This window comes from Centropristis striata, chromosome 18, assembly GCF_030273125.1.
Source record: "Centropristis striata isolate RG_2023a ecotype Rhode Island chromosome 18, C.striata_1.0, whole genome shotgun sequence".
NCBI classification, from domain to species: Eukaryota; Metazoa; Chordata; class Actinopteri; order Perciformes; family Serranidae; genus Centropristis; species Centropristis striata.
In genome coordinates this window covers 11,308,577-11,324,699 of record NC_081534.1, presented here as the reverse complement: position 1 = coordinate 11,324,699, position 16,123 = coordinate 11,308,577, and the positions used below count along the sequence as shown (strand labels likewise).

At 40.2% G+C, this 16,123-nt stretch overlaps 2 protein-coding genes across 2 annotated transcripts; both read right to left on the bottom strand.

Moving 5' to 3' along the window:
* Positions 1–11,153: 11,153 nt before the first annotated feature.
* LOC131991493 (trace amine-associated receptor 1-like) lies at positions 11,154–13,043 on the bottom strand. The gene is made up of 2 exons (XM_059356948.1): positions 13,020–13,043; positions 11,154–12,173 (listed from the first exon to the last, which is right to left on the bottom strand). Exons 1-2 carry the CDS (start codon positions 13,041–13,043, stop codon positions 11,154–11,156), a joined length of 1,044 nt encoding a protein of 347 aa, XP_059212931.1.
* A 1,985-nt stretch (positions 13,044–15,028) lies between these two features.
* On the bottom strand, positions 15,029–16,029 carry LOC131991491 (trace amine-associated receptor 1-like). Its single transcript, XM_059356946.1, has one exon. It carries the CDS (start codon positions 16,010–16,012, stop codon positions 15,029–15,031), a length of 984 nt encoding a protein of 327 aa, XP_059212929.1. The 5' UTR covers positions 16,013–16,029.
* Positions 16,030–16,123: the final 94 nt, after the last annotated feature.

The following is a 16,123-nucleotide window of genomic DNA, read 5'->3' as shown; positions in this document are numbered from 1 at the left end:
AATACTCGAATATTAACTGCCCAATAGTAATATAAGAAATTAGGGAGTGCCATCCCTCCCATTGAGCGAGGTCTTTGAAGTACACTTGTCTTTATCCGGGGCAGTTTTTTGTTCCAAATGAAACTTGATATTTGATTATTTAATTTGGTAAAAAAAGACTTAGTTAAAAAGACGGGAAGGCACTGAAATATATATAAAAACTTGGGCAGTATATTCATTTTTACTGTATTAATTCTTCCACCCAGAGAAAGAGGCAGGGGATCCCATCGTTCAATATCCTGATTTAAGTTTGACAACAGGGGGTGATAGTTAGCAGCAAAAAGATCTTTATGTTGATCTGTAATCCATATACCGAGGTATTTGAATTTTTTGGGGCTAATTTTAAAGGGGAGTGAATTTAAGGATGTCACGTCATCGGTAGCGCCAACAGGCATCAGCTCACTTTTTTGAACATTGACCCTGTAGCCGGATAATTTGCCAAATTCTGTTAGTAAGGCCATTAGCTTAGGAAAACTCGAAAGGGGTTGTGATATGTATAGTAGCATGTCGTCCGCGTAAAGCGAGACTTTGTGCTCCTCCCCTGCTCGGTGAATTCCTCTGATATCAGTATTTTGCCTCAGAGCTAGAGCTAGCGGCTCCATTGCAACCGCAAAAAGAAGCGGTGACATTAAATCCAAACCTCTCCAGTGTGCTGAAAAGATATCCCCACTCCACCCGGTCGAACGCCTTTTCAGCATCGAGTGAGAGGACGACCTCTGGCACACCAGGTGGAGAGGGGCTATAAAGGATGTTAAAAAGGCGTCTGACGTTGAAAAAAGAGTAACGATTCTTAATAAAACCTGTTTGGTCAGGTGATATAATGGAAGGAAGAACACCTTCAAGTCGGCGTGTCAGAAACTTGGCAAGGATTTTTGCATCCGTATTAAGGAGAGAAATTGGGCGGAATGAATTGCATTCTATAGGGTTTTTTCCTTTTTTGAGAATTACAGAGATTACTGCTTGCCGCATGGTCGGAGGTAAGGTCTTAAATGAAAGTGATTCTTCAAAAACAGACAATAGCAAAGGGGCAAGTTGGTCCGAGAATTTTTTGAAGAAATCTGTCGGATATCCGTCTGGCCCTGGGGATTTACCACTTTGCATAGAACTGATTGCAGATATTATTTCCAGGGCAGAGAAGTCTTTCTCCAAAGAATCAGCTATGCTTGGGTCTACGGATGGAACATGTAGAGATCTTAAAAATTCCTCCGACACGGAGGGTGTAGTTGGACATTCTGATGTGTATAATACTTGATAAAAATTTTGAAAACGAGTTAATTTTGAGGCTATCTGTACACTTGGAGCCTTGTTCATCATTGATTGCAGGTATAATCTGATTGGCAGTTCTTTGTCGTAGCTGATTGCGAGAATACGTCCAATTTTTTCCCCATGTTCATAGCATCCGTGTCTAGATTTGGAGAGGAGATATTCAGCCTGTTGTGTAGATAGGATATCAAATTCAGTCTGCAAAGACAGACGTTTTTTTGCTATGTCAGCAGATGGTTGATGGCTGTATAACATATCTAATTCCAGTATTTGAGCTCTTTAAGACGTACTGTATTCGTTTTTTTCTTATTTGCGCAATAGGAAATTATTTGGCCTCGTAGATATGCTTTTAAAGATTCCCATATAGTTGAATATGACATTCCTGGCGTTTGATTAGTATCAAGAAAATTTTTTATTTCAGATGAAATTAAGTTGGTAAAAGACTCTTCTGATAAGAGAAGAGGATTGAATCTCCATGGGCGGTAGCTATTTTGTGTGTTAGGAATGATGATTTTTGTGGTTAACGGACCATGATCTGAAATGACTATGGCATCATAATCACACTTAGTTACAGAAGATAGGAGTCTTTTATCCAGGAAAAAAGTATCTATGCGAGAATAACTCTCATGCACAGGGGAAAAAAAGGAGTATGCTCTATCAGTGGGATTACGAAATCACCAAACATCCACTACACCATATGTATTAAGAAAAAGCTGGATTGTGTGCGCTGATTTAGACGTCTTTTTGGAAGAACTGCGATCTAAGGTAGAGGAAAGGACACAATTTATATCACCACCAAGGATAAGATGGTGTGATGTCATGTTTGGTAGACGAAAAAAAATTTGAAACGAATTCTGGATTGTCCCAGTTTGGTGCGTAAATATTGGCCAGGATGACTGGAAATGAAAAAAGTGCTCCAGTCACAATAATGTAGCGCCCTGCAGGATCAGAATCGACATTAGTCATTGTAAATGGTATATTTTTATCAATGAGGATGGCTGCCCCCCTAGTCTTGGTATGGAAATTAGAATGATAAACTTGCCCTGACCATCCTCTTCTTATTCGGAACAGGTCTGTTGTGCGCAAGTGCGTCTCCTGAAGAAATTCAATATCGGTTTTAAGTTGTTTTAAGTGTGTAAATATCTTTTTTCGCTTAATTGGATGATTAAGTGACTTCACGTTCCAGCTCACAAAGTTCACTGATGAAAGTCTATCCGGCCCTCTGGCAGAGTTAGGATCAGTCATAACCTACTAGGTAAGAGATGTAATGCACTTGAAATTCACATCTGGCTAAGCAAATATAAAGGAAGAAAGACATACATAAAATAAATCCAAGAAATGAACAAGTCTGGTATAATCCCCACCCTCCCCCACCCCGCCTAGTGCCTAGAGAAACGAGGCGAACATGGTACCCCTCAAGAACAAATCCACACATATATGTGTTTGTGTTGGGGACCTCTATAGAGCCAACTGCTCAAGCTCCCATCAAACGCTTCATGAAAACCAATTCAGCGCATTGTTATTGTAACATTATAACATCTGCTATGTGTTCAAGTAAGAGAAATATAAGCTCCTCACGTAGGTCATCGCTTTTTCTGCGTCGGTGAATTCCTTTTCTTCTCCGTTGTGCGTGACACGAAGACGGGCTGGAAACAGTATGCCAAACCGGACGTTCTGGCGGTTGTGGAGCAGCTTTCTGACCTCGGCGAACGCGGCTCTGGCTTTGGCGACTCTCGTAGTATAATCCGGGAAGACAGCAACGGTTTCTCCGTCATACCGAAGTGGCGCACGGGTGCGCGCCCGCTTTAGTATCTCAACACAGTCTTGAAAATAGTGAAGTTTGGCTACTATCGCTCGTGGTTTCCCGCCGGGTTTTCTTGGAGCCAGACTTCTGTGTGAGCGATCAATGAGCATATCCTTGTCCAGCTGCAGCGCGTCCCGCAGCAGCTTTGAGACCGATGTCGTGGAGCTCGATCCAGGCGTCTCAGGCACCCCCAGTATTCTGATGTTACACCGCCGCGCTCTTCCTTCCATGTCCTCGCATTTGTCCCGGAGCTCGGCCACCTCCGTCTTCAGGGTGTTCACCGTAGTCTGCAAAATCACCACCTCGTCTGACCATGCTGATAATCCAGTCTCCATGTCTCGGACTGTGGTTTTACTTGGTCGATCTCCGAGTGAATCGCCGCCGTGTTATTCTTAACTTCTGCTTTTAGTGCCTGTAGCTCGTTTTTAAGGAAGTCAAAGTCGTCGGCAAGTGCGTTTTTCATTTCCGATTTTATCACAGCTGAAATTTCAGTTTTCAGCGAGAGAAGAATCTCCGATTTCAGGGACTTGGACTCCATCTCTGGTTTAGCGTTAGCTGACCGTAGCTGTGGTGGAGATGTTCTTGCCGTGTTGGTACTAGCAGTGTGGCTAGTGGTGGTGTTGGTCCTCGTGCTCGCTGCCGGAGTATATTGAAATTTACGCAGATTCGTCGCCATTCACTCACATGTAGACTTTCTCTCAGCTTCGGAAATATTTTCAGAGCAGATTAGTCGATGTTTTAATGTACAGCGCGCTTATTAACTAAAAATAAAAAAGAAGTTCGACAGGAGCTCAAACAAACACGTCCTACTCCATCGCCAGCTCGACAGCGCCCCAATGGTGGACATTTTAAACACCTCCCTCACACAGGCAGTTGTCCCACCTGCCTTAAGACTACCACCATCATCCCCATCCCCACAAGCTCCACAGTGACAAGCCTGAATGACTATCGGCCGGTAGCTCTCAACCTGATCGCCTTGAAGTGCTTCGAGAGACTGGTCATGACCCACGTTAAGGACTCCATCACTGTGAACTCACAACAATATGCCTGCCGCAAGAGGACACCATATCATCTGTGGTTTACACAACCCTCACCCACCTGGAGGGCAAAAGCTCTTATTTCCGCCTGCACTTCATGGACTTCACATGAGCATTTAACACAATATCACTTCAATAAACCCTGTTTCACAAACTCTCTGACCAAGGAGATGAACAGCAGTGGAGGTGGTCTCCAGCTCCAGGTACCTGGGCGTACATCAAACTAATAACTTCACCTGGAGTAAGACCACTTCCTGTGGACAGGAAGGCATGGCAGCGCCTGTATTTCCTCAGGAGGCTGTGGTGCACTGGACTGGGGAGCTCAGTCCTGGCATCTTTCTACAGGTTTGTGGTGGTTTCATGAGGAGGAGAAGGGCCTCCTGCATCATGAAAAACCCCACCCACCCCGCTGCAGAGCATTAAGAGCAGGACCACCAGATTGAGGAACAGCTTTTACCCAGAGGCTTTAGACTTTTGAACTCTGGTGGAGCTCTGTAGCCCACTGCCATCAGACTACTTGCAAATTTGCAAGTACTATTTTTGCTCATTGACTGTAATTGCACATGGGCAGCATGTGCACGGACTGTATTTGATAGCCACTTTGGCTGTTTATGGTGTTTTATTGTTATTTTATTGCATTTAGCTTTATTCGATTGTATTTTACTTCAAATTTCCATTTCCACCAATGTACGTTAGATGGTTATGACAATAGAGACTCCTTGAACTTGAACTCAAGTATCTCTGGGTTAACGTACAATGAGTTGAGTTGGATCAAAACTAAACGAGAAAGGTTCTAAATCAGTCTGAAAAGAAGTTCCCACGATATGTAGAGCGTCTGACTTAACAAAATGATATGCTTCTTTATGGTGCAACTTGGACATACGGATTGGGAAAAGGTCTGTCATTTGGTATCAATGGCTTATAAAAGAGACCCACAAAAATATTATTTGGAGTATGAAGGGCAACTGTTTTACTAAGGGCCAATTCACTCAGAGTAAGAACCATGTGATTGAATTTTTGGAATTACCCTTTAAAGCACATAGGGCAGCTCAGTTCTACAAACTATTGAATGGGTTACAAAAAGGTGTATGTAAAAATCATCTGGCAGAAAGATTTAAAATGTTAATTAAGTGAGGAGGACTGGTCACAAATCCAAAGTACGGGGAAGTAGAAAAAGAAGGCTTGGGGAAAGTTTACTCATTATAAAGTTATACATAGGTTTTATTTTACTCTTTAGGATGGGCATAATGGGCCAGTATTTCATGTTGGAAAGGTCAGACTTAAACAGGAACATTTTTACACTCACATTTTTTCACTCTGGGCAATGCAAAAGTCGATGAACACATAGGGATGGACCTAGGGCCTCATATATCAACGCTGCATAGGCACAAAAACATTGCGTACGCTGTTTTTTCCGCACAGGCCACATGTATGAAAAGTTAACTTGCCGTGACAATGTGCTGACCGCTCTGCAACCTTTGGAGGTGCCGTGAGAATGTGCGGTGGCACCACAAACTTTTGTTTGGCAGAAACTACTGTCTTTTATGCTCTATTTAAAACTTGTTTCATGTCTAAACTCATACTACACACAACTGACATTATTTTTACAGTTCATAGAAAATGCCGTTTTCCACCATCAATAACCCGCTCTAAATATGAGGGGATGGATGATTTTTTTTTCATCTATTATCATATTTCTTCACCTGCATACTGCTGCTTACTTGTGCAATGAAAGTATGTTGAAGTCTATTTGTTTTGATGTTAAGATTGTATATTTTCTTAAGTCTATATATTCTGCTATTGCCACTATTTTTATATATATATACCGAATTTCCCTCCGGGGATCAATAAAGTACTTGAGATTCTGATTATGGACGTATACATTCTTCAAAGTTAACCTGCCTTGATTACTGTGTCAAAGTGCCGATCGCCGACTGTTTCCCCTTTGGTTGAACATGGAGATGTTAACGCTGCAGGTGTACAGTGATCCATGACCACAGATCCCTAAAAAACATGTATGAAATCCTTTCAGAATAAGTCAGGTGTGGTGCATATTTGATCCCGTATGTGATGTTTAATTGGGACAACAAGTTAAGTGTGGCTTATAAACTGATGCGTAAAAATGATTTTGGCACGCATAACGCACTACATCCAATAACGGTGGCGTTTAGAAGGAGCGTGTGTGGAGGGACCCTTCTACCATGGTGCAGGTCTCTGATCCGGCTGCGATAACAGCCACAGTGACACCTTGTTGCTGATCCCAGACCTGAGGCAATAAAAAGCTCAGTTTTCCTGCCTCCATCTGGAGATCACCACGTCCACCTCGCGCGCAGTGGCAGTGAGTTGATTTGCCGTTGTTTTGTCGATAATCAGCGGGCATGCCGGCGATTTATAGTCATTTGCATGTCATTTTACGATTCATTTTCGGGAGGAGCCGGGGCATGGCTGGTGGCTCGTGCATGTGCGCTCAGTTCCACGCAGGTTGGGATGTATCAAGGAAAGATGCGCTGAACCTGGCGTAGGAAGAGTTTGATACATGTGGAGGTGAGTTTGCGTACGTACTTTTCTAGTTTTGGGAGTACGCCATCTTTCAGTATGAAAGCTACGCACTCTTTCATACATGAGGCCCCTGGTTATGACGATACCTAAATTACATAGACTACCAGAAGTAACCAAATATGACCTTCATATTGCAAATGTAGGGGTTATTTGGCTGCCTCATTAATCTTTCTTAATCCCCTAGTCTGCTGCAGAGTCACTTTCTTACTTGTCAAAATTTAATGATGAATAACACAGTCAGTGAACTCACAATGTGATGCAACCTGTTTTACTCTGGCGGTAAGCCAGATAGGCGGCCAGTCATTGCTGCTGCACTATCAGTGCACACACTGACACAATTAACCCAGCTGACAGTTGGCACAATAGGTCCTGTTGTATGTCGTCTTGATAGATATATCACTAAGCTAATTGCTTTACATGTATTAAGAAGAATACATGCTAGTTCCCGAATCTGGCCATGGACAGGAAGAGGCAGATGTTCAAGTGTTGCAGCAATGGATACAGCAGGATTTCAGCGCAGTAGGTAAGTTTCACTGTTTTGATCATATTATTTTGCCTCGACTCTGTATATGCTACGGTTAGCCATGGCTATTAGCCAAAAAACAATGTAACGTTTGCACGCATTTCCCAGAGAGAGCTTCCCAGTTGTGGTGGCTTACATCCCTTATCAGTGTATTGCTTGTGGTCTGAGAGCTAAGGTGTTTTGGAGGATTCTAGCGCAGATGAAAGTCGGCTAGAAAGAGAAAAATAAATATGTAAACAAATATAAAAGTTTAAACATCTGAAACAGTAATGAATAAACAATATAATATAATATAAACAATTTTGAAAATGACATATATGATGAACAAATTGAACAGCAATGAATGATTCTAAGGAGAGGCATGAAATGAATAAGGGAGCGTCAATATTTTACATATTTAAACGAAAAGGTGCTGCTGCATAGGCCTATTAATCACACACAGAATAGGTAATTACATGATAGTCCCTAACTGACCCTAACGGGAGGGAAAAGTCCGACATAAACTATGCATATATTGATTATAAACATGAAAAATAAACTGAACAATATACACATGATATAGGAATAAGTATAATAATTAAAACAGGGCGACAAAAAACACAGAAACAAACAAAACACTGCACTCACCTCTTAAGGACGCACCCAGATATGAAAGAAAAAGAAAGAAAACACAGTCCAAACTTGAAATGGCGTGTAATCCAGAAGATGAACTGTGAAACTACAATGAAAGTTTAGATATGATAGCAGTGTCCCCTGGGACGACAGCAACTGAACTAAGGAGAGTCTCTTCAATCAAGATACTTAATTGCTGAAATCCTATTGGTCCCTGGATCAGTAAGATGTAACGTAATGTCATGGGGACCGCATGCACAGCTGATGGTGCGAGTGGGTGACCTTCTGAACAATGAGTAACCACAACACATTTAGCTGTGTCACTGGTTAACGCAGTTACAAACACCAAACAGCATTGTTCACACTCTGTTTGGGTTCCTAATCAAATGATGTGTACATTGTGGTCACTAGGGTTGTCCTAGTTAGTGTAACAAACATATTTTGCAAAAACACCACAGTTAGTTGATGAGGTTAATTTCTCTGTGAAACCATCGCAGCCCCTTGACAGCTTTGCTTGTTTCAGTGAAACAAATCCTAGTGCTGGAGGTCAGCAAAAATATGTATTTGTAACACTTCGAAAAGCGAACCTCAGATGTTTCCTGTATGGGGGGTAAATTGGAACATGGAAATAGACATCTTTCAGATCGACAGGAGTGAACCAATCGCCCCGACGCACCAGACACAGTAGTGACGATTGAGTGAGCATCCTGAATTTGTATTTCTTACTGAGGTATTGACTCTGATTGGGAGGCAAAATACATATTGCTCCTTTATCTAACAGTGTGTGAATTTCCTCCTGTAGAATGCGAGTTGACTCTCCGAGAACCTGGGAATATATTATGCCTGAGAAGCGAGGGGGGGTGACAGTCGAACTGCAGCCTGTATCCCTGTTATATTGTTCTCAGCACCAAGGCCGAGGATGGGAGCGCTGCCCAGAATTCTTTTGTCCCTGCAATTAAGCCTCTCCCTCTCAGGGCTGGACTGTGTGAGTGTTGATCTGGCAGTGCATGCAGCAGCAATGCAAAGCCCCTGGTAGCACACTGGATAAACAGTGAGGCTGGAAAAAGGGGAATGCTTCCCCCTTTTTGTGGTATAGTACTATGGACAGTTAGAACAAACAAGAACAATATTTTTGGACTATACACGCTGTTTCATTTAATGTTGCACATGAATGAGTGACATGCCGACCTCTTCTATGAAAATAACTCTGAATTCCTTCAACCACTACTTCATATGAATATGGTAATTTGATTATAATTATTAAGTTGATCATTTATCGGTGTTCCAAATTGCAAGTTTTGTAACTTTATGAGACTGATTTGACCTGATTTGGTTGTCTTTCCCTTTTCTAAGAAAAGGGATGTTGCCCTGTAAAACTTAAACCAAAATTTATTTAAAGTATTAATATTAATTTAGTCAATTTCTGATGGCAAGATTGATCTTAATAAGCAAAATCCTTACATATTTTTGAGAGGCATTTTGTATCTGTAACCACATACCCCTACAACTCATTGGCCAATGGACAATAAAAAAAAGAGTCAATCAATCAATCAATCAATCAATCAGTGCAGCCAGAAAATAAAACACTAAACTAACTTAAATGTTTAGTGTAGCTGGACCTTACTTAGCACAGTGCTGGTAGATGATGACATTAATAAAACACACTTTTTCAGTGAGCAATGGAGTTTCCACTTTATTTTTACAGTACTGTGTTCTTTCATATTTTCCTGCAGGCCTATGGACTTGCACTGTTGTGCTGCATGTTATTGCATTTATGTTAAAAAGTGAAAATTATCCATTTTGACTTCTTATGTTTTGATTAACATGGTGTAGTGTAGAGTGGAGTGATGGTTAGTATATCTACATGGTTAACAGAGCACTTAGATAGTTGGTGAGTAAGCAGTTGTGGTGGGTCGGTCAGGGAAAAAAATACCAGGGCCGATTTTTTGTCCCAGTCCAGCCATGGATGTGAGGGAGGTTAGGTTCTCTTTTCATGAGCAGGAGTGCTAATAATAAAGACAATAAATTTAAGAAATATTAGCTGGAGTGCTAATACAGGAATGGTCCTAACTGATGTATAAAAGGAGAGGAGGACAGGAGAGGTAGTGTAGAATATAGTGAGACATCAAAATTAATATTATGAAAGTTAACTTATTGATTCGTCAGAGTGATGGACGTGGAGTTCATTATACCATTAAGCATATTATTACTTGTTAGTAAACAGACACAAAAGCATACTAACTACTCATATCCAAAATATTCACTCACAAAATCTCTGTATTAATTGACTTAATGCGGTCAGCCATACACTCGGTTTAGACCTGGTCTTGTTACATAAGTAATTTCACTTGAGAAAAATAACTTAGCACTAGTAATCCAAGTTAAACAAATAACTGGGAAGAAACACTTCCTGCACTGTGGATACAGTAAATGGCCATTTTCACCATAGGTCATAAGAAAAGTGGACATTATCTCCTTTAAATCTTTCATTCACATAATTTCAACATAGTCAAAGCAAAGGCTTAATGAGAACACACTAACTTTTATCTCCTTGTATAATAAAGGACACAAAAGTATTATCTTATCTAGTCTTATCATGAATACATTAGCAGGCTACACAAAGAAGGATGTAGCCAATTTCACAGAGTGAAACCAAGAGGTTTTGCTTCTTCTGTTTTTGCTTCTGCGTGGTTTAGAAAAAATAGGAAAATAGTGCAAAAGAGGATCTAGGTTTAAGAATACCGATATAGTTAAAACTGTGTGTCTTTTTAATAGTTTAATATTATCGTAACTTCTGTTGCTGCTCTTTATCGTAGGTTGAAGTCGAGTCTCTTTGCGTTTTTATCATTTCAAAAGCTAAAAAAGGAATACAACTGTTCTGCTGTTTGCGTGAGGAACATCTTTATCCATCTAGGCACTTACAATGTTCACATTGAGTTGTCAGAGGTCACAAAGGATGGCCTAGCCAGGATGTTAAAGGTCGCTGGAAAGATTGGTTGTCATCGAGTAAGTGTCTCAGTTTTGCAAACAATACATATCTTGCTGGTACTATGACTGATTGAGATCTAACTAAAAATATACCCATTAAATACTTGCTAGTTGACTTGATTAAATTACAGCCAAAACAAAATGCAAGGTGCTGACTGAAAACTACTGCACCAGGAAAGATCATTGGACCATTTATTAATCTCTTCAAAATCAGATTGTTAAAGTATTATCACATTGAGCTGTACCCATACTGTATACATAGTACAGTTACAATATTGATGTAAATCATGATAAAGAGATGCTAACTTTCACTGTCTTCAATATTGAGTCAAAAGAGCTTAAAATTAGTAAAATCACCTTGAAATATTTTCCCAGAAATAATCATTCTGAAAGATAATCGAAACCAGCGGTAAAAGAAACCATAGACAAATGGGTTGAGCATTGAGTTGGACCATCCAAGCCATTTAAATGTTTCAATCAAAGGAACTGGTATTGTGTAATTACTTAAAGGGTAAAAGGTGATACACAGTAAAAAAGGAGACCAACAGATGAGGAATACTCCCATAACAACAGCCAGAGTTTTGGTGGCCTTTCTCTCACTCTTACTGACAGCTGCTTTAGACTTTTTGCACTGACAGGTTGTGTTCTGGATGCTGCGTGCCTGTCTCCGTGCCACAATGAAAACTTTTAGGTAGATGGAGGACATTATGATAGCTGGGAGGTAAAAATAAAAAAAAATTCCAAAAATTGCTGTTCTTGCTTGTTGAAATAAAACACACCTATTTGATTCCTCTGGCTTGAGTCCCCATTTGCTGATGACAACTCCTAGTGGAGAAACAGTCCAGCTCAACAGGATCATGACAACAATAACATGAACATTCATTTTAGTTCTGTAGTTCAGAGGCTGACACACCGCGTAATATCTGTCAATAGAGATAGAGCACAAGTTCAAAATAGAAGATACGCTCAGAAATGCATCAAAGCTGCCTCGTATCTTACAGAGTAAATCTTTCAGATACCAACATGAAGTTACAACCAGAATTGTGCTAAAAGGCAAAACTACAACCCCAACAAGCAGGTCAGCCACAGCCAGAGAGAGGATGAGGTAGTTTGTAGGAGTGTGGAGCTGTTTGAAGTAAATGATGGAGATTATTACAAGAAGATTTCCACACATGATAAGAACTGATAAAAAACCAACACAAATACATAATAAATATGAACTGATGACTGTTGTTATACCAGATACATTTGAGGAATCATTACAGAGATCATCATCCCTGTTGAGAGAGAATTCAGGTTCCATGCACAAATAATTATTAATACTCGGGTAACATTTGTAATGATGAACCTTAAATCAGAAATTATTAACACAACAGTATAACTTTGATTAAACTGAGATTTCCAATTACACTGTTAGGGGCCCTGGGTCTGTATGCCACTGAGCTGTATTTTTAAGTTGTATTTATTGTCCTGAGCTCATTAGCATATCAGTCTTAAAGGAGTTGCGTTCAGTGCAGACCACACTTATTTTGTATGTGTATGTATGTTTTCAATCTCCCATAACCACACACAATTGTAAATTTGAATCCTGAAAACTAATTTAAACTAAAAAACTGTATTTTCTTTACAAACACATTACTATTCCTCTTCTGGAATGAAATACCTGGTATTTACATACTTTTTTACAGAATAATACATTTTTGCAAACTCGTGAAATAAATTGAATTTCAAATTGATTAAATAAAAGTTTCTGGCAATATTACACAATACCTTGTAGAAACCTTTGATAGCAATTAAAGGGGACTTTTATATTTTCCACCCTGGCCCTTGTTTTAATGTTTTCATGTCAAAGTGACTACGAGTAGCATTTAAAAAAAAAAATGAGTCCAGTTTTGAGAAACAGTGCTGTGACTCAAGCTGCAGTTTAATCACAAGGGGGAACACTTTCATTGAAAATCCATTGTTTTTGCCTTTGACTGGCTCTGTCACAATCCATTCCTCTGCTGCTATGCCAGCAATTTTCTCTGTCTGTGAGCAATGACCTCTGTCTTAACCCTTCCTGGTGTTTGCCTGCCGGTGTCGCACCTGTGTTTAAGCCTATTTTTGGGCTGCATTGTTATTGCCTGTTTGCTGTAAAGACCATCCAAGAAGAGATTAAAGACTCTGTATTTAACGATCCTGTGGTTTGAGTTACTGAAATTGGGTCCTCACACACCATTGGGTCTGGCCAGGCATGGACCGAGCACATGTCAGCTCACCACAGAACAGCTTTGAGAAGATTGAGGCCATCCTCGAGCAGCATGAGGCTCAAATTAATTCTGCCACCACTGAATCCAGAGAGTCAACAGCAGCCCATGAGCAGGTGTTAGCTGCATTAGCTGCACAAGTGATGCTTTCCTGCACAGGCTGCAGATTATAAAAAAGAAGAACTGGTTTCTTACGAACCAAGGTCGGAACCAATGCAACTTGGACGCACTAGATTCAGCATTCACCTTCTACAAGCATTGTCCTGGATCTGGCAGGGTCCCGCTCGAGTACCACAACTTCAAGGAGGTGTTCAGCATGTCCAAGGCTACTCTCTGCCTCCTCAACATCCCTACGATTGTCATAGACCTGCAACCCCAAGGGATGGCCGTATTCCTTGTCTGCCCCATAGAGAGAGGCCATGGAGGCCTACATCAATGACTCATTTGCTGGCATCATCCGCCCTTCTTCATCACCTGCAGGACAAGACTCTGAGACCCTGTATTGTCTAGCGGGGTTCAAATGATATCACTATCAAGAACCGCTACCCCCTTCCTCTCATCTCTTCGGCCTTCGAACTCCTTCAGGGAGCCACCATCTACACCAAGCTCAACATTCGCAAAGCCTATCCCCTGGTGCGGATTCGAGAGGGTGATGAATGGAAGACTGCCTTTAACACCCTCACAGGACATTATGAATACCTAGCAGTGCCCTCCGGGCTTAGCAATGCCCCAGCAGTGTTCCAGGCCTTGGTGATCAACGTGCTCAGAGACATGCTGAAACGCTGTGTGTTCGTCTGCTTAGACGATATCCTTATCTTCTCCAAAGAAGCAAGAGCATCTTTTTTTTTCATCTATTATTAACAGATCCCTCGAAGAAGGTATCTATCCTTCTGCTTTAAAAGGGGCTGGACCACAGCATGTTTGAAAGAAACCCAACTCTGTTTTTAGCTCTTTCAGACCAATTTCTAAACTTCCATTTTTATCAAAGGTTTTAGAGAAAGTTGTTTCCTCACAACTTCTATCTTTTATGAGTCACAACACCATCTTTGATGAATTTCAATCAGGTTAATAAAGCTCCATAGCACTGAAACTGCCCTCCTCAAAGTCACAAACAATCTCCTTTTAGCAGCTGACAGGGGCGAGTGTGCAATTTTAATTATTTTAGATCTCAGTGCAGCTTTTGATACTATAGATCACTCTATTTTAATTAACCGCCTCAAAACCTGGGTGGGCATCAAGGACTCTGCACCTGGTTGGTTTTACTCTTATGTTTTAGAAAGAACCTTCTCGGTCACCACAGGTAATTATTCGTCTTCGTCAGCTCACATTACCTGTGGTGTACCGCAAGGTTCTATTTTAGGTCCAATTTTATTCTCTATCTATATGCTCCCCCTTGGCCAGATCATTGAAAGCCACAATGTTTCTTTCCATTGTTATGCAGATGACACACAGATATACCTCCCCCTGAGACCTGCTGACCCAAGAAGCCTAGCTGCTGTTTTAGACTGTCTTAGCGTCAAATCAGCTTTAAGTATTTTTATTAATATGAGAATTCTCAAAGCTGATCTAACATATTCAAGCACATTGGCTTCAACAAACCTATTCTTGTGATACAACGGCATTCTTTGCCTTATTCCCTGTTCAACTTTATGTATCAGTGTACTCTTTGAAGCTGGGATTTTCTGTTATAACATTAGGGTAAAAGTCACGGACGCATAGAATTGAATGGTCTTCATGAGTAATTTAGGGTGGTGAAATTAATTACTTTTGAAAAATGGCTGTTTTATGGGCATAACTTTTATTAATTTCAATCAAATGTTACCTATACAAATTGCTGGTGTACATACACAACATTATTCTCAGACAATAAATTATGTGAGTACATTAAAGTGTTGTTTTTTTGGTTCAAACTTGGTCACTACTCTAATTAAAATGGTATTTGAACATGTAAAACAAGTCAAGGGAGTTTTGAATTAGCAAAATTTCCTTGAAATATTTGTCCAGAAATAATCATTCTAAAAGCCGATCTGAACCAGCTGTAAAAGAAAGCATAAATAAATGGATTAAGCATTGAATTTGACAGTGTAAGCCAGTTTAGTGTTTCAATCACCTGAACTGGTGGGGGATTATAAGATAAAGGCTGGAAGACAACACAAAGAAAGTAGGGAGTCAAACACAAAAGAAAAACTCCCATAACAATAGCCAGAGTTTTAGTTGCTTTTTTTTCCATCTTGCTGACACTTGCTCCGGACTTGGTGCTATTGTGGATGCTGTTCACTTGTTTTTTAGCAACAAGTAAAATCTTAAGGTAGATACAGAGCATAATGATGGCAGGCAGGTAAAATGAGAGAACAGGCCCCATAGTGTTTGCCATTATAACATCAACTGAGCACATTTCTTCACAAGTTCCTTGACTGAATCCTGCAATTATGATGCCAATTCCAATTAAAACAGAAACCCCCCAGCTCCCCAGGATCATGATCACGGTAACATGAACATTTATCTTAGTTTTATATATCAAAGGCTGACATATTGCATAATATCTGTCTATGGAAATACAACATAAATTCAGAATAGAAGATGTGCATAGTGATACATCAAAGCTGTCTCGTATTTTACAAAATACATTTTCATCATACATACATGAAGTTACAGTGAATGCCATGCTGAAAGGAAAAACTAAAACTCCTACGAGCAGGTCAGCCACAGCCAGAGAGAGAATAAGGTAGTTAGTAGGAGTGTGGAGCTGTTTGAAGTAAATGACAGATATTATTACAAGAATGTTTCCACATATAGTGGCAACAGATAATAAGCCAAGGAAAATATATACTGATACACATATTATGGAAGCGTTGCTTGTGAATACATAACTTGTATTATCTAATATATAGCAGGGATGAATGTCATCAACAGTGGAAGAACCAGTCAATTCTTGTTCCATGTTTTTCGATTTCTCCGATAATAATCTGTTATATTAAAAACATTTAAAATATATTTAGCTCAGAATGCATGAACAACTAGAGCAGAAACAATCTTACAAAGAAAACAAGAC